This window comes from Ictalurus furcatus, chromosome 11 (genome assembly GCF_023375685.1).
Source record: "Ictalurus furcatus strain D&B chromosome 11, Billie_1.0, whole genome shotgun sequence".
NCBI lineage: Eukaryota > Metazoa > Chordata > Actinopteri > Siluriformes > Ictaluridae > Ictalurus > Ictalurus furcatus.
In genome coordinates, this window is record NC_071265.1 from 15,168,465 (window position 1) to 15,188,000 (window position 19,536).

At 40.3% G+C, this 19,536-nt stretch overlaps 1 protein-coding gene across 3 annotated transcripts in view; it reads left to right on the plus strand.

Moving 5' to 3' along the window:
- pdzrn3b (PDZ domain containing RING finger 3b) overlaps positions 1–18,962 on the plus strand; it is a 103,076-nt gene extending 84,114 nt beyond the window's left edge. For 2 of the 3 annotated variants that reach the window (XM_053637089.1, XM_053637091.1), the window contains 7 exons: positions 9,362–9,609; positions 11,249–11,336; positions 13,350–13,448; positions 13,844–13,906; positions 14,007–14,108; positions 15,749–15,865; positions 16,424–18,962. In XM_053637089.1, coding sequence (XP_053493064.1) covers positions 9,362–9,609; positions 11,249–11,336; positions 13,350–13,448; positions 13,844–13,906; positions 14,007–14,108; positions 15,749–15,865; positions 16,424–17,941 — 2,235 coding nt within the window. In that variant the 3' untranslated portion in view covers positions 17,942–18,962. The remainder of the gene's footprint in view (positions 1–9,361; positions 9,610–11,248; positions 11,337–13,349; positions 13,449–13,843; positions 13,907–14,006; positions 14,109–15,748; positions 15,866–16,423) is intronic. The other variant, XM_053637090.1, reaches the window with a different exon arrangement.
- Positions 18,963–19,536: the final 574 nt, after the last annotated feature.

Consider the following 19,536-nt stretch of genomic DNA (forward strand, 5'->3'; position numbering starts at 1 on the left):
GTGTCTGACTGCTTCAGTGAGGGATGATTTATGTTTCTTGTCCATGTGATCCGATACTTCTTAATCAGATCATGTTGTAAACTTTCTTTCTTGCACATGTAGTGAGCTGTGTGGTGAGGATATGGTTACTGAGAAATTTTATTTTTGGCCAGCGTGTCAGTCAGACCTAAGTAAATCCAGGAACGAGTAGTAGGGTGGCACTGGTGGATTTTTATTTTATTTTTTTTCACTGGTGAAATTTGGACCACTTTCCTATCACACAATAGCTAGATGAAGGCTGGCGTGTGCTTCCTCCTAGATATATGAAGCAATCGACTGTATCACTACATTCTCTGAGAAAAGCACTTGCTGCCATCCACAGCACACATGAGCTCATAGAAGCCTACAACTGGATAGTGTTGCTCATATTTGACAGGGAAGAGTAACACCAACCCTTCCACCCAGAAAGTACATCTATGGATGGCTGTGACATCATCAGGATTCAAACTCATGATCTTCCATCAACAGACCGAGCGTTTTCTGTTGCCATAGGAGCCCAGCACTGTTGATTTAATGAACAGAGCCCAACGTTTGATTGAAATGTAAAAGTCTCATCCCCTATTGTCATCCATAGATGTGTGCTTGTGGTACTCATAGACCTGTGTGGGAATACATGGACTTGATTGTCTTTTGCTGGATATTTCAATGGCAGCAGATACAGAGAGAGTGAACCAGGATGTGTCTGGTGTGGGAAGAGTGGGTGTGTTTGTGGGAGAATGGATGGGTTTCAGGGAGGTTCAGGCTCCAGGCTGGCCTCATCTGCAGATAATACACACACATCCTATTCATTAGGGTGTCTGGCATCTTGCCTATCCCCAGCCTCTATCACTTTCTTTCTCCATCTTCCCTGGTCCATAATTATTTCTCTCATCAGTGCCGTAGTCAACCACAGAGAGGAAAAGAAACATACTCCCAGATGTCAGTTCCTCTTCAAGGTCCACTACAAGTCTCCCTTAACACTTTCATTATCCCAGAAATCTATGGTATATGAGTCGTCATGATGCCATGGCATCACTGAGCTAGAAGGGCATATTTCCTTCCTCCAGTCCACCTCCCTAAGCTCGAACATTTATCATTAAAGGGCAGATTAAGCTCCTCTGTGCCTTTGTATATGCTTAGGCAAGGCTTAAACTATGCTCACTCTAGTGTTTGAAAATAGTACTTCATTCTACCATCGATTCCAGAGAAAGGATCCTATTCGGAAAAATGTCTGTTAGGAAAAGCGTATTAGCACTTGACTCCCTGAACGCATACAAGGGGAGAGAAAAGCCATTTCTCCCTCAGTTAAGATAATTAAATCCCAGACTAGGCACAGTGTGATTTTTGTCTTGCCATCCTTGCAAAAGTTGACCTCGCTAAGTACACCACAACCCCCTGCTGACAGCTTCAAAGCAGGCAAGGTATGCACCATGTGGAGATGCAAATTCCTCCATTGGTGTTTGCTCTTAATCTGGCTGCATGGCTGACTGTATGGAGACTCCTAAAATCACCAGAAAGCAGCCGGTAATCGCCATGGCGCCTGTATTTTGTTTCCCTTTTAGCTTTCCCTACTAGCTAGTAAGGTTCTGTACAGAGCTTGGCTTCCATGATGTTTTCTCTGTCCAAGAGTGCTTTTGTTGTGATTAGAACAAATTGTCTTATGGAACAAAAGCAAAAGGTCATTTTGGTCGGAAATGAGCGTAAATCTAATTAACTTACATGTAGAGATAAGGCGCATATCTTGTGCAAGATAAAGGAGAGTGGGAAATAGATTTGGGATGCTACTTGTTTAGGTAATCTAATTAAATGTTAAGAATAATATGAGCATTACCATGGAGACTGCGATTTGTTTATCGCACATTAAGGAACACCAAACTAAGATTTTGTTAAGGCCCTTAATAAGACAGGGATATGACAGTCAAGAACATCCTCATCCTGAAGTTTGTGTGCTAATGAGGCTTGACCGAGCCATGCTGAAGCAGTGGTTAGCTTGTGTTGCACGAGTTGAAGAAAATCGGGAGAGAGACAGACACTTTGCTTAATCAGAGACAGATTGAGGCCGCAGCGCCTTCACAGCTGTTTCACATTGGAACAGGTGGCCAGTAGTCATTGGGGACAGATCAGTATACTCTGGACCAGCCAGGACATAACAATCTCTCTCACATGACAAGATGTACAAGTGGCACAGACAGGCTGCAGATATAAAGTGATGGCTACAGAGATGAAATGTAGACAAAACAAGGCTACAGCATAATAAACAGGCAAACAAAACACTTTGTACTTAAGAGAGAGAGATTAATCATAACAGGATTAATCCAGACATAACATGACGTTATGCAAGCAAGTCACAGATATAATGTGACAGCAGTTGATGATGTAATGAGGCCGATGTAACACATAGTTGTATTTGTACAGCTATAACCCAAACAGTACATATAACAGGAGGACGAGTGCAGTATATGAGATGAATAATATATTCTAACAACAGTATAATCTATATGAGCTGTTGTATTTTGGACTGAAATATAGTACAGGTGTGGTGTTGTGTGAGGACATACAGGAGCAGGTGTTTATTGGGTCTTATTTTATTTATTTTTTTTATAGGTGATGTGTTTGAACAGATGCTCACAAATGCTTTGTGTTGATCCTCAAAAATAACGGACATCAGGGCAGATTAAATGTGCCATCTGCTTTTCTCATTGTATGATGTCTTTTGTTGGCATGTCTTTGTTCTTCCAGTTGTATGATCAGAAATACCAGGATCGTAGTGTGTCATGCTTTGGATGTTCTTTTTTTTTTTTTTTTAATTAACAGTTAACAGTCAGTATTCTGACAACAGGCTATGGATAAATGAGTTCATTTGCAGACTCCTTTGTATTAACACCTCCAATGCTTTGCTCCGGAGGCTTGTTACTCACTGGTAAATGATGGGACATGATTAACGATATAAATCGCATGTGTGAACACATGTTTCGGAGGTGAAAAGCGGTATGTATCCCTGGAGTTCATGCCGAGTGATGAATAAAACATGCTGACAGAGAGGTCTAATCTTTGTTAGAGCTGTGGGCCCCTTTTAAATGCAGATGATGGAGAGCCATTACTTCTCATTATTCCTCGTCAGCCTGAGTACTCCCTCAGTGCCTAATCATCGCTATCCCTCTGTGCCGGACAGCTGATATTTAGGACAAGCAGCGGAGGCAGTGAAAAACCCAACTAAGATAATTTAATATTTTATCTTTTGAAGTAACATCATTTTTTTTTTTTTTTTAGTAAGATTTTAATTTTGCCATCATTTAATAATGGTTATAGTCCTAGGGTCTTATGAGAGGATGAAATTCAATACAGTAATTTTTTTAATAATACATCCATGTTGATGCATTATTTCTGCCCTATATACATAGTGTAGTAAGTAAAAGAATATCCAAAAAGTATGTTTCTTACAAATTAATGCCTGCACCTATTGCAAATTATTATGCACTTTTAAAAAATTAGCCATAGTAAAATATTTGTATCTTCAGACCTAGTGAATGAGCTCATTGCATACTTCGTGCTTCAAACTGGTAAAGCTTGTTCACACTAACAAGTAAAAAAACAAATCCTTGCCCATAATCCATAGTAGGCAAATTTCATTCCGACTGCTCTGTGCTTCATGCGTAGCATGTTACTTTTGTTTAAAATGCATTTTAATACAGTAATATAACCCAGGAAATCACGTATCTGTTGTTTTAAGTCTTTCTTCTGTTTTTTTGTGGAAGATATTTTTGATTTGGAACTAAAACCAGGTAGGAACCGAGGCTGCGAGAGCAGAGAATTGGGCAGGCAGTAAAAAGCCTGCACGATATGACTGGCTCCCAGAAATTACTCTGAACAATACATTTGGATTTGTCACTTTATAATGACTTATACCACATTGCTGTTGAATTTTCATTTCTGACCTGGTCAGAAGGTGGTTAATGTTTGATAAAAGCAGCTGTGACAGTACTGCAGCTGTTGATTTCAAATCACAGGTTTATATTAATGGGCTGATTATAATATGTAATGACTGTTATGGCGGTCATGTTACAGTTTCATCTAAAAACTAATAATAGACCTTACTGTCATTTAACAAAGAAAAATGTCTACTCATTGATTGGGTGAAACCTTCTGTAAGAAGACATTTATTTAACATTTATAGAAGAAGTCTCTTGTGTGAGTTCTTTGTAACAGTCAGTAAGTTGTCCTTAGTTTTGCATTCAGCTGCACTACACCACCACATTGTTGAGATTATCCTATAACAGCAAACCCTATCATGTTTTATTCCTAATACACTAAATGGCCAAAAATTTGATTTGTGGACACTTGAGCATCACTCCCATATGCTTTTTGAACATCCCGTTCCAGATTTAATCTGCCTTTACTGTTCTAATAGCCACTTCTGGCCACTTTCTTCTGGAAATAGCCACTTTCTTCTGGAAAGAAGACTTTTTCCACTACATTTTGTAGCGTGGCAGTGGGGATTTGTGCTCATTCAGCCACAAGAGCGTTGGTGAGGTCAAGCACTGATGTTGAGCGAGAAGTCCTGGGGTGCAGTCTGCATTCCAGTTCATCCAACACCAAGGGCGTTCAGTGGGGTTGAGGTCAGGGCTCTGTGTAGGCCACTCGAGTTCTTCCACTGTATCCTTGGCAAACGATTTCTTCATGGACTTGGCTTTGTGCACAGGGGCATTTTCATGCTGGAGCATGTTTGGGCCTCTTGGTTCCAGTGAAGGGAAATTGTAATGCTGCAGGCAACCTATACAACTGTGTGCTGAAACTCTCATGCCAACTTTGTGGCACCAGTTTGGGGAAGGTCCACATATGGGTGGAATATGGATGTGTACGGTGTCCACAAACATTTGAATAACGATTCTGTAACAAACATATGTTGCATATGTATGCATGCGTGTCCATTTGTTACGAGTCTGACAGCAGATTTAGGCAACAGCAAGTCCTCCTCTCTGTTGTTTTGAGATCTAGTCTACCTTTCTGTAGTTAAAGGCCATTCATCAAGCTAGCAGAATGAGAAACTACCTCTAATTAAGGGTGATGTAGGTGTAAGCTGCTGGCCTTTTCTCATCATTACTGGCAAAATGAATCAATCCTCCCTTTCCCCTGAACTTAAATCCCACTGAATTTACTTACAAGACTCTTGAGACTGGCCAACATGGCTTTTCTCTTTCCTTCAAGATGATTTGAGATGCTGAATTGCTACTGTTTAACTATAATGTCTCATTACCATCTAGCAGCTTATCCACTCACAGGAAACCTCTGGTCTCTATCGCACCACAGACACTTTTGTGTTGGTCATGTTGCTGGCCCATGTTTTCATCTTCAGCGAAGATTTTCTATCATTTGTGCCATCACCAGTAACACAGTTCCGTAATAATGTTCAAGATGGTCAAAGATATGAATCAGAGATCATTGACATTGATCAATGCTCCTTGGTCAATTTGCATTAATAAATGTAACAGTTCCATGTGGAGTCTGGTATCTTGATGCAGCAATTCTGCCCTGAACTAATTTTGTCTAGTCTGAGCATGGGAAAGTTTGTTCTCCACAAACAACTGAAGCAGTGGCTTATTAAGCCATGTAGAAAGGCCAAGGAGAGCTTGGAGGAAGTGACCATTTTCAATTTATCGTTCTCCTCTGGAAAATACAATGTCTAATGCTTAAACAAGATTAAGTGGTGGGGGGAATAATGCTGTATTTTTCCAAGCAGCTTATGCCCATCACAAGCGGTCTGTCTTTGCTGCCTAATCCACATCAAGAATGCATGCCGTTGGAGAAGAAAAGTTGCTTGGTCTCACGCTGTCCAAAGAAGCTCCCGTTGCCGCCATTAGGCATCCCCTGACAACTCTTAAAGGAGCATAAAACCAGCACCAGTTCTTCTGGGTTTATTCTCGTGACCAGACTGCTAAACATGTAAGAAAAGGAGGATTAAACACAACTGTAGACAGACCTTCCCTGTAATGGGAATCTTTGCCAATCCATTTCTCCAGGCTCTTCCTGAGTCGTCCAGCTCTGACTTCTGTCCATACCTCAAACATCTTTGCCTTTCCCTCCTCTTATGCATCAACAATCTTCATGAATTTGATTAGGAAGCCTTGCACATTAGAAAGGTGGGTGCCTTAAAACCTCAGTTTAGAAGAGCTGACACATTGCCACATTTTCCCAAGGACTAGATGGAATCACAGTGTGTGCAGAATGAACCATTGCTCTGATCAATTCTTATAGCCTATTACTCAGACTAGTTACTCAAAGCACATCATAGCATGAAGAATCACACAGCTGATTCAGTTTGACTTTTCATCCAAAGTCAGCCTCTTGCTAACTGTAGCACTGGAAATGCAAAGCAGTGTTTTATTGCTCGTTGTTCGTGCTCGTCATTATTGCTCATTATTATTCCAGCCAAAGAGCGCGCACTGTGGCCTTCTGCCATTACCAAGGACTCGGCTGAATATTAACATTTACCCAGCAGCCTCATTTAACATAAAATTTCCTCTGAGGCATTAATAGCCTATGACGTGTAAAATTCAGCAGAACGTCAAGAACTAAATAAACAAAGGTTGTTCCATAACCAATTTTGAGCAGTTTGTCAGTGTAACATTCCTGCTCACTGGCTTTGAGTTAATGAAAGGCTGTTTGAGCAGTGACGTCATTACTAGTGTCCTCCAGGGGTGACCATCTCTGCAGTTCAGCAGGGTGAAGAGTATTGGTTCACAGAGTTGCTAGCAACTAGAGGCTGCAGCTCTCAGCCATTGTAGGCTGTGTCAAAGGTGAGCTTGTTGAATGGGGTTTCTGGTGGAGTGTATTCCCTGCTGGGGAGCTGGATAAGGGAGGCTGCTGGGTGTAGAGCGAAGGCTGCATGGCCAGTGCTTTGTCTCAGGGGTCATGGATTCTAGAGAGGAAAGAGATTCCTAGGGAGATCTTGCAGGGAGCTGAGCACAGCGAGAGGAGTGATTGTTGTTTTTTTTTTGTTTTTTTTGCTCAGAAAAAAGGAGAGTCTCGGATGGAATAAAAGCACAAAGGAAGACATTGAAAAGTGGATAGAAGGAGAAAGGGAATGTACGGAGTCATTCTTGAAGAATGAATGAGAGAGTCAGGCTTCACAAGTAGAATTTATCCATTGGCAATATCTTTTACAATTTAGCAAAGAGTTGAATCACATTAAAAACCTTCAGCTTATTGTTTTAACTTTACTAGCTTTACTATAGCCCTATCTTTTCAAATGGTTTATTATGGACTTGTATTTTTTTTTTTAACTAATTGCTCTGATGGTAGTGACGGTGGTCTTTTCTGACTTCTGACGTTTCATAATTTGGCATCGAGCTCATTTCAGATATCCAGTTTGTCTTCAATTTGCATTAGAGTTAATCCGTACTGGTTATAAGGTATCACATAACCGCTTCAACGTTAAAAGTGCGTGACTCCTCAGTGAGCTTCCTCTTCGCTGTCTCTTTGACAGTCAAAAACCCTCATCACTGTAATAATGTCTTTAGACGTCTCCGTACTGAGTTTTAAGTAGGCAAGGTCAAGGATACAACTCATTTGGATGCCTTGAGAGAGGCTTTGTTTATGACTTTCATACAGACGCCTTTATGACGGGTGTCAGATAAAATGTGCGTTCATGCTCATCAGAAAACTAATGTTGTGCACTGAAGAAACACTGAATACCGCTATATTATATTAATGTCAAGGTAAATTACAGAAATGGTTTGTTGCAAGTCGGTTTCTTATGAATTCACATCAGTTTCATCATCCCAGGAATGTGCATTTGTGCTTTGCTCAGCTGGAAAACAGAGTTGTGCGTGGCTGTATAAATTCCCCAGGCACAGATCCTATCAAAGCTGTCTCTCATCTATGGAATCACAAATGAACATGTTGGGATTGCTGTGGCTGGTGAAACGCCAAGGGAAAAGCTCTGTTAGTGCTGTGATAAGAGAGGCAGCTGACCCTGGGTTTAATATACAGTTAGCAGTAGTGCTAAAATAACCTCTGGCTCCTTAATTAAACTAGCTAAGGTAGAGCCTGTAGAAAACCATAGCCTGTAGAAAACCACAACCCAGAAATGTGTATGTTTCCTGGTACTGGGCCGATGCGTAGCTTGAAGTACTTTCCACCAGTCAAGATTATATTTCCATTATATCAGTTTACTATACGCTGTGGATTAAATTAGCCTGGTAAATATTGCTTCTATAAAATGCCAGTTTCACTTAGTGCCACTTACTTCTCAGGTTAATGCACCAGTAGTGTTCGGATCATCGAGCTGTGACCTAGGAAATATATATATTTTTATTGTTACAGTAGTATTGTTTATTATCCAAGTAATTAATTGACACACAGGCCTACCTGTTTGTGTCCAGATATCCATCAGACCCTGATGATTAGTTGATTTAGTCTTTTAGGCAACCAACTGACAGCAAGTCAAATTTAAAAATATGTCTTATTGCACGGCCCACTTTTTTGTAATTAACTCTCTCCGCCCCACTATTGGCTTGTTGTGCATATTAATTAATCTCTGCAGGTTAACATACTGCGCTCACTTAATCTCCCAGGGTGGCACCATATTTTACTGGCTCTAAAATTGCTTAGCTCAAGAAATCTGTTTCGTGACAACCCCCCATCCCCCACCACCGCCACCACTATTCTCCACAATCTGGTTTCCCTAACAGCCCTGATTAATTAAAGAGGGGCTCGTTCTAATTAACTTTTCCATTCTGCAGCATTTGCCTCTGACCCTGAAAAGAAGCCATGTGAAATTATTACAATTCGTCCTTGGTTAAGGCGAAACTGATCAAAACGGTCACTCTGTGCATCAATGTTATATGCAAATACTATACAAACCTAGTGTTTGTTGCTCTGTGCTGTTCTATTTGATGCATATCTTCTTTTTTTTTTTTCTTCATCCCTGCTCTTGGGCTGCAATTGAAGCATGACTGATGGGGAGAGAAAAGCCTGCTGAGGTAGAGAAAAGGCTCTTGGCTTCCCCATCTGTGTTTCAGAAGGAATTCTGGAAAAGGGATAGACCCTGTTGAGTGAGCAGTCCCTACTACTAACAAGTCCGCTCTCCCTGTGTGAACATTAACATTTTCAATTTGAGCGAAAACACAGGCTTTATAATATTGGAATAATGATCATGAATCAGGGCTGCATTTGAATAGACATTGTTTTTTTTTGTTGTTGTTTTTTTTTTATAAGCCATAATGACTATTATCGTTTGTTGTATGTGTCTATCGTACAACTAGATCCCTTGCTCTCAATCCCTTAACACTCCTCAAAGCAACAGTTTAGCTCTAACAGACTTTTCCTTTCTCTCTGCGTCCAGGTAAATGGCAAAGACCTGTCCAGTGCTACTCATGAGCAAGCAGTAGAAGCCTTCCGCACAGCCAAAGAGCCTATCATGGTGCAGGTGTTGCGCAGGACGCCGAGGCCCAAACCAGCAGGACCTGAAAGAGACGCACAGCTGATGGACATCAGTACACAGACAGACATCACCTTCCAGCACATTATGGCCCTCAGCAAGCTGCCTGCCTCAACACCTCCTGTACTTGATCAGTACATGCTGCCTGAAGGGTGAGTGGCACCTCTTTTGGCCAATCTGACTGCACAGAGTGGAGCAAATATATTTGTGAGGACCACTCACACAGAATAGGGCTGCTCTTAAATGACAGATATTGCATACATGAGTAACTAAATAACTAAGATAATTTGCCCATTGTGGTTTGATGCTCTGTAGCAGCGGGGTATTCAAATAAAATTTGTAACAGTCCAGTTACATCACATTATTTGCTTACAAAGGTCTGGATAAGCAAAGAGGATTTGAAGTGGTTGTTTTTCATAGTTGCATTTCGGTGCCACAGACTCGGACAAGGCATATCTTTTTGAATTTTCGTTTTGAATTTGACACAGGGAGAAGAAACACATACTTCTCTGTGCAGACACCTTTAAACAAATTAAATAATTTGCGCATCACACCGGAGAGTGTGAATAAAAGGAAAAATGAATGAAAATTCTCGCTTTTCTGACAACGGTCTGTGGTACAATGAGCTGCCTTCAGCTAAATCATTTACATAAATGCATGTGATTTGAAATAATTTGCAACTGTGGATCTATTCTTGAAGCTGAGCTGGTTTAGGTTTAGAAAACTGGAGTCGCTGAACTACAGCCAGTTTTTTTTATCTATGTGTTTTGGCTCTGCTACAGTATTTTCTGTAGTACTTGGTTTGATATGCTGAAACACTTCAGTCCACTGGTTGACAACCCCTGCCCTATAGGATTAATTGCTATTTAAAAGTAATTAAACCTAAAAATAGATAGCTCCTCTTATGACTAGACATTTATTTATCCTCTTGACACTAGCATACATGTGAGCATATGTATACTTTACAAAGGTATGTTTACAATGTTTATGCTAGTCCATTTTACTAGTGTTTTTTTGGAATGGTATAAAATGACACTTTCTGGTTTACTTTAATACGACCTGTAGAGCAGCAGGGACACAATTTCTTTCAGACGGTCAATTGTGTAGCCATAGCCATCAGTAATGGGACAACCTGAAATGTCAAGCAAAGAAGCACTCGGGTTCCAGTCTTTCACTTATGTCTTCATTAACACTAGAAACCCTACAGGACGTCTGCACAGCTGCGTCTTACTGTAGGAATTGTTCATTTCAGTTTGCGTTTTCTCCGGAAGCACTTGTCCCTTCTCTGATCTCTCCATATCACCTAAAGCGCCATTTCTTTGTCTCGTATTAAAGGCAGCATTACTTCACCTTCACTATCAGGACTGATAGTTTTAAATGGTTTCTCAGCTCAGTGACATTAAACAGCTCTCACATATCCAGTGCATGGTTGAGGCGGATATTTTTATGTTTTCACGTCATTAACCACCCTTCTTTCTTTTACCCCAGAGCATTAACATATCAGTTCATATGGGATTCTGGATGTTAATTACAAGAGCTTTCACTGAAGCGTAGGTTGGTTGGCTATACATTAATTCAAAGTAAAGAATGCATGTCTTTTGAAGAACGAGTCTATATTTTGATATCATGGCCTGGAAGTAATTTTAGGACCTACAATAAAAGCAGCACCTTGGCCAAAAGCGTTCGTAATGAGATATCATAGAGGAAATATTTTTAGCATGGCAAGAGAACTCTAAAACTTTATTTTATGGTTTTATCTTAAGTTTTATGGTCTTGGTATTATTTTCATAGACATTCTCCCGGGCATGAGTATTTCGACCCGAATGATTACCTAGAGACCATGCCGCAAGATATGGAAAGAGAGGAACTTGAGTATGAGGTAATACACACACACTTGACTTAGTCTTTTATTTTGTCTATTTGTTACTATTACTTCTTCACTTTCACTTTATCTCTCTTTTGCCCTCTCTCGCTCTCATTTTCCTGCTCTAGCTCTTCCCCTAAACATAAATGAAGATATATTTCTAGTGTGCTGTCACTGTAGTCTAACTGCGCAGCTTAAAGCCTGTCTGTCTCCAGCAAAATAACATTAAGAAGGTTTACTCTGTATGCACTCCTGCAGTAGATCCATTCTATTGACAATCCCAGTCCATTTGAACACTCATCAGTCCAGTCCCATTGAACACGTCACACAGTGAGATTGTTCATTTACAAATATCACTGATTTCTAGGTCTCCGAACTGAAGTGATTCATGGAACGATTATAATCAGATGAGTGGGAGACACAAACTGTAACGAGGTTGCAGTCAAAATGCAGAGGCAGTAGAAAAATGAAGTGTCATTAGGGTCATCAGTGTATTAATAATGAGGTGAGGTTCACATTTTTTTGGGACAGATGTTCAGCACACAATTCTGCTTTGACCTTCCTTTCCTGAGGAGTGTTCATAAATCACCATGGAGCCACAGAAACACATGAATGATTAATAGAAAGCCAAAGCAATGCCATCTCACAACCAAATATAAAGTCTTTCCCTAATGAACACACAAGTCTTACAAGTCTCAATACAAGTCTTGCCTTCAGGTGTAATGTAGGGATTATAAGCGGGGCACGATGGGGCAGTTTATTGTGGACAAATCTATCTTCCTCGATGTTCCTTTTTTTAAATTTGTATTTCCAGAACATTGGACTTTATTCATCAAACTGGATACGAATGAATTTATTTGTTTGCAAGGACAGTTACACTATATATGGTATTCATGAAAATCCAGTTAGTTCGTAAAAGTCCTAGGTTTGTGAACATTTACATTTAAGGAGACTCTTCAATGAGAACCTCATTTGATAGGCTTCAAGTCATGTAATTGTCCATAATTTACTGCAATGTTATGTACAGATTATGTTGTCGAGTTTAAATCGCTTATTCATTTCAACTGAATACAAATATAATGAGAATCTGAGCCAAACACTTTTGCGTCATATTAATTACTTGAAAGAAAACTATTCAGTAAATCTACAAATTAAGAGAAATAACTATTCATTTAGGATAAAAGAAATGGCACTATATAAAAGGAAGATTACTTAGTGTGTGTCTATCGTCAATGCACTGCAATGGCTGAGCTGCATTACTGGAGGATTTAGCGCATGCCACACTTGTGCTTTTTTGCTATTTAGTTGTCATTTTGTTGTTTTCAGCTGTCTAAGCTTTATCTTTTGAATTTTGGTTTTGGGCATCACTAAATGTGAATCTGCTGTGCACTTGGTAATTTATGGATGATTGGCAGGTATCAACACTTGAGTATGAAGAAAACAAATTTTTTAGTTAGTTTTGGCCTTCGAAAATTTAGGCAACTTGACTCAAAGATTGATAAATAAGGCCCATTGCTGGCAGGACTCGCATACTTGAATCATGGTGTACTAGTAGATCATGCTAAGAAAAAAAAAAGTATGATGGACCACTGGTAGTGTAAAATATGGATGACGGATTTATTTAAGAATAAGGCATTGTATATGAACAAGTGTTTTTAGTGGAAATTGAAGTTGAACTGGAGCGCTGAAGTGCAGGCAGAAGAGATTGAAGGAGATTTGGGTAGTCAGCCGTTCGATCCGCCTCCTCTCTTGGAAATAGCAATCTGTATTTTACAGATTACAGGTGTTGACAGGTGATAAACGAGGCTCGACTCTAGTGCCGTACTGAGCTCTTCATTCATCCTGTCAGCCCTGACTCTGAAAAAGAAATGGCTCCAATCCAGTTAAAAGCTTGTGAGACTGATAAGAGGGGCCTTGTCTGTGTTGTTCTGCTACTGTCTATCTGCCTGTTAATGCTGGTAATGTACTATATATGCTAATGCACTATATATAGACACAGTTAAGAACAAGTTGTTGTGTTCTCTGTAGGAAGTGGATTTGTACAGGACAAATATTCAGGACAAGCTGGGCTTGACTGTGTGCTATAGGACTGATGACGAGGATGAAACTGGGATATACGTCAGTGAGGTGGGCACTAACTCTTTTCCATCTCCCTCTGTGATCGTCTTTGTTTTATAGACAATTCACAGACAATCTAAATTAACAATGGATGTTATTTATATGATCCTATTATTATTGTTATTATTATTGTTATTATTGTATTATTGATCTATGACTGGAACATTAACTGATGGGAGAGTTTCCTGTGCTGTTTCAGTATGATCTTGAAATTGTGCTGTGTAATAATGATGATGATGATGATGATCATTGCAATTATCATTATTGTCTTAAATATTCAGAATTTCTGCAATGTTATTACATTTTGCAGTTTGGATCAATTGATCCATCATATGATGAAGTGAACCTGATGTCAGTAAAGAAAATTAGTCATTTTTTAGTAACATTTTTACTTCCTTTGACAGATTGATCCAAACAGCATTGCTGCAAGAGATGGTCGAATCAGGGAAGGGGACAGAATCATCCAGGTTTGTACTGGGTGGGAGACATACTAGAACTCTGTTTCACACACCAGTGCATCTTGACATTCAGGCTACAGCACAAGTTGCTCATGTGTCTGTTATTCAGATCAATGGCATAGAGGTGCAGAATCGGGAGGAGGCGGTGTCTCTGCTCACAAGTGAAGAGAACCGCAATGTGTGCCTGTTGGTGGCTCGGCCAGAGATACAGGTATATAAGCACTCTCAAACACATTGTGAAAATAAACAGGGATTTAGTGTAGACTTAATCCGTAAAATTTTGTTGCAACACCTTTAGCTTTGATTACAGCCCACATTCATCGTGGCATTGTTTCGACAACCTTGTGCAATTTGACAACGTTGATTTCCATCCAGAGGTGCATTCATTTTTGGTCGAGATCTTGTATTGAAGAGAGGAGAGTCAAACCACTCAGAGTCTTCTCCAACACACCCCAAAGACTTTCAGTGGGGTTAAGGTCAGGACACTATGGTGGCCAGTTCATGTGTGAAAATGAATCCTCATGCACTTGCACAATTTGAGCCTGATTAATCTTGGCATTATCATCCTGGAATATTCTTGTGCCATAAGGGAAGATCATAACACTGCCTCCAGAGGCTTGTACAGTAGGCACGCTGCATGATGATGGGTGCATCGCTTCATGCACTTCCCTTCTTACCCTGATGCATCACTTTGGAATAGGGTAAATCTGGACTCATCAGACCACATGACCTTTTTCCATTGCTCCACAGTCCAATCACAATCACAGCAAATTGAAGTCATTTTTATCTGATTAGCCTCACACTGATTAAGCCAAACAGCTGTTTAGTCCTAATCCTGTAAGTTCTTATCGCATTGTACATGTGGAAATGCTCTTACTTTCACTATCAAGCATAGCCATGAGTTCTACTGTAGATTTTTTACTATGTGACTTGACTGAGCATTTTAAAGGTCTCTGATTGCGATCGTTCAAGATTTTGAACATAAATTTTTCCGACCACATTTCTTCCTCGAAGAATAATGCGTAACCACATAATGCGTTTGGAAAGTTCTTAACCCAATTCCAGGGATTTTAGCAATGTCCTTAGTTGTTTTCTTTGCTTGATGCAGGCCAATAATTTGCCCCTTCTGAAACACAGTAAAAAAATTACCACGACCATAGGATACGTCTTCCAACATGGTTGTTTAAGAAATGAGAAGCTACACGCTGCATCAGTTAGGCTTAAAAGATTTGTTGACAGCTGAAACATAGTAATCACTGCAATAATGATCCTGTCATAGGCTCTTAAGTATTTGGTTATTTAAATCCAAGCAGCGACCCTTTTTTTTGTCCAAGCAGTGCACGTTTATGTTAACTACATTTTTGAAATACCAAAGCTGCTCAGTGTGATGGCTCAAAGTTTGGTCTTTTGTGACTAAACAAAAATGTAACAAGTTAGGATAGCTTACAATACAATGATGGAACCATATTTGTTACTCTACAGCATGTGTTGAAAATGAGGTCCAATGATTTTTACAGTGTGCCTGACCTAATATTTGGATTGCTGCTATGTAATAGAATATTCAAAATGAGAGCAGTGGGGAATGAAAGTGCAGTAACTCAGGACTGAACAAATGATTTGCGACTGACAATGAAACATTCAGGGCTTGAGTTCTGAAATCCCACCCCTAAAAATCCCCATTATCCTTATGACTTGGTCTAAAGGCATTGAAAGCTCTAAATCAAACAAAAAAATAGTTCTAATCCACAATTACTTTCTTAAATCTCTGAAATGTGTTTAATTTTAGGACAAATGTAACCACTCTTTGTTAGGCTTAGATTGACTGCTCTTCCCATTTGTCTTGTGGTACAGCTCGACGACGGATGGATGGAAGATGACAGAAATGATTTCCTGGATGATCTGCACATGGACATGCTCGAGCAGCAGCATCATCAGGCCATGCAGTTCACTGCCAGCATGCTCCAACAGGTAAAGCAGTCCATCAAATATGTAGTCTCCAACTCCGTCACAGTCATCAGTCAATCATGTTGTCGAACAGGACTGTCCCAGCAGATAAATGACCAGAAGCAAGTCATTTTTGTATGAATTCTTATTATTGCTTCCATGTCCCTTTTTTTTTTTATCTATAAATTTTTAATGAATACCTATGCGATTTAAGACTGACTATAGAAGATTGAGGATTCTTGCCTGGCACAGTTCTGTAAGGAGTATGGGAGAAAGACCACATCTGAAGCTCTACCTTCTTCTTATAAATCACTCTTAATGTCATTTGTTTAAGGGTGTGTTCTGTACTCTCAAACTGACTGTTCAGTGATTTTAATATTTTAAGCCATAAGGTTTGTGAAAGCAGACAACATTTTTTTTTTTTTTTTTTTTGTCTTGGTAGAAGTATTTTGGGGTAAAACATCAGAACATATATTTATTGGTATGTAAATAACATTTGTAGAAAACATAGCTAATTCAACTGTCAAGTAGAACCTAACAATTCCATGGTCTTACTTCTGGGTGCTTTTTTTTGTCTCCCAGAAGAAGCCGGTGGAGGATGGAGGCTTGATTGACACAGGAACACTGCTTTCGCAGCAGCATGAAAAGGACAGTGGCGTGGGCCGCACGGATGAAAGCACCCGCAATGATGAGAGCTCAGAGCAGGAGAACCTCTGCGATGACCAGACCAGCGCATCTACCACACTGGGCAGTCACAGACGTCTGGCATACAGTCAGGACACGCTGGGAAGCAGTGACCTTCCCTTCAGCAATGAGTCTTTCATCTCGGCCGACTACACCGATGCAGATTTCCTGGGTGACTTCCCAGCTGATGAGTGTGAGCACTTCAGGGAGCTGTTGGAGCTTAAATGCCAGGTGAGGAGTGGGGGTGGCTTGGGCATAATCTGGCCCAGCTTTGGCATAGATGGCGGACAAGGATTTGGTGGTGCAGGAGATGACGATGTGGACAAGGAGCTGGAGCTTCTTAACGCTGAGCTGCGTAACATCGAACTTGAATGCCTGAGCATTGTGCGGGCGCACCGTACACAGCAATTACGTGACCAGCCATGGATGTTGCACAATAGTGGCTTCCGCAACTACAACACAAGTGTGGATGCACGTCGCCATGAGCTGGCTGATATCAGTGAGCTGCCAGAGAAGTCAGACAAGGACAGCTCAAGTGCTTACAATACAGGAGAGAGTTGCCGCAGCACACCACTTACCCTGGAGCTATCACCGGACAACTCTTTACGCCGAGCCAGTGAAGAGCTTGCAGAAGCCAGTGCAGGAGGTACTGTAACCGGTCCCAATACCAGAGTTTTAAGGCCCCTGCTTTCACCTGTCCAAGAGGCTTCTGGCTCAAGCAGGAGCCACACTTCTTCTCCCAAAGAGCCTGATGCTGGCCACCATTCTGAGGCCAAAGAACGCAAGTCGAGTCGCCTCAGCCATCCACACTCACCCTACAAACATGCCCATATCCCAGCACACGCACAGCATTATCAAAGTTACATGCAGTTGATTCAGCAAAAGTCAGCTGTAGAGTATGCACAGAGCCAGATGAGTCTTGCCAGCATGTGCCGGGATCCAGTATCGGCCGAGCCCAAAGCAGAGTGGAAGGTGAAGATCCGCAGTGATGGTACTCGGTACATCACCAAGAGGCCAGCACGTGATCGCCTGTTGAAGGAGCGTGCCCTGCGCATCCGAGAGGAACGCAGTGGAGGCATGACCACGGACGATGACGCAGCCAGTGAACTGAAGATGGGCCGCTACTGGAGCAAGGAGGAGCGTAAGCAACACGCCGTACGTGCCAAAGAACAACGTCAGCGGCGTGAGTTCATGAAGCAGAGTCGCACAGACTGGCTGAAGGAGCAGAGTGGGAGTGGCACTGATGACAAAAAAGAGGTCAACATCATTGAACTAAGTCACAAAAAAATGATGAAGAAACGCAACAAGAAGATCTTCGATAACTGGATGACCATCCAGGAACTGCTTACGCATGGTGCAAGGTCTCCAGATGGGACGCGAGTGTACAACTCGCTGCTGTCGGTGACCACAGTGTGAACTGGTGCTCTAGCTGTTGTACATAGGACACTACCGATAGGAGTAAAGTATCCTGCCTCGTTCAATGTGGCAATGTTTTGTAAATAAGGAAGTAGTCTCTTTGTTTGAAGGGGTTTTGTGATCAGCAGTTAAGAGAAGGTATGATGAGAGTTTCAGAGAATGGACTATTAGGAGAGAAAAATGACACAAATGATTTTGCATAATACTTTTTATGTCACGCTTGCTTTTTGAGTAATTATAAAGGAACTGCTTCTTAACATTTGGGCCTTTCTGAAAGGTTTCTGAAAATAGTTTAAAGACCACATCATAAAACAACCAACGGCAGCATTTTTTATCAGTATTTTACTTATGATGCATACATTTTGCTTATTTAACGTAATACAATGTATTTAGCTTCATGGCCAACACAATACCTTGGGAGGACATTGTTACAGTTTTTTTTTCCCGACAACATTACAACAACATTATTTAAAGGTGCTATTTAAAATTGCATTATAAACAGTTTGTTACATTGTGTTACAGTTGTTAAATAGGTCAAGATAACTTAAGGTGCGTACCTCCTGAGAGCAAGTTCTCCTTATGTTAATTTGATAAACTGTAAATCAGTTTGCATTGTAAAGGTACATTGTGTGGGGTTTTTTTTTTTCTTTGAACAACATAATGAAGTCCTAGTCACTAATCTGCTGAAATAATCAGTTTTAAGTACAGTTCTCAAAATCTTAGAGAATTCTTGAGACACAGACGCAGTATTGCAAAAACACCTTTCAAAGTTTTAATCACTTTGTGTGCATCATTGTGCATTTAATATGATTTATATTGTATATATCTAGCATACCATAAAGGATGTAAACAAATTGGTCTTAAACAAATTGAGTATCAGGCTTTGCCCTTTACAAAATGCTTTAAGGTGTAAAATAATTTTTTTTAAAAAATACGTCTTTTGTATTGGACTATGTATCAAAGCAAAATAACACAACCTAGCAAATCCTTAGTTACCAACACAATTTTATGTCTTGTAAAATGGGAGAAATAATAAATTATTGTTTTATATTTGAAAGCTTTGTTACATGTTGCGTTATTTGTGTCGGAAGAAATGTTTTATGATGAATGTGGGTTAAACCTGAACGTGACCTATAGATTAATATAATTCCATCCATCACCATCTAACTTGTCTTTCAAACATATTTATCATCACTTCACCCTCAATCCACTGACCATATTAATCAACTTAATATGGTTTGGTATCAAATCAGCTAAGTAGCAAAGTTTGTGAACGTGGCTGTATGTAGTTCCCAGAGAACACGTGTAATGATGCTCAATTTGCACAGGATAACTGATCTCTGTGTAAAACATGGGAGCGTCTGCACATGTGACATATCAACATGTTGTCACACCAAAAAAAAAAAAAAAATCAGGAGATATAAAACATTCTCGATCTAGGGTTATAATCAACTAGAAGAAAGTTACTTGTTTTTCTATCCAAGTGGTACATTTACAAGCAGTAATCATACACAAGCATACACTGTATTGCCAAAAATATGTGGACACCTGACCATCACATCCTTATGTGGTTCTTCAAACTGTTGCCACAAAAT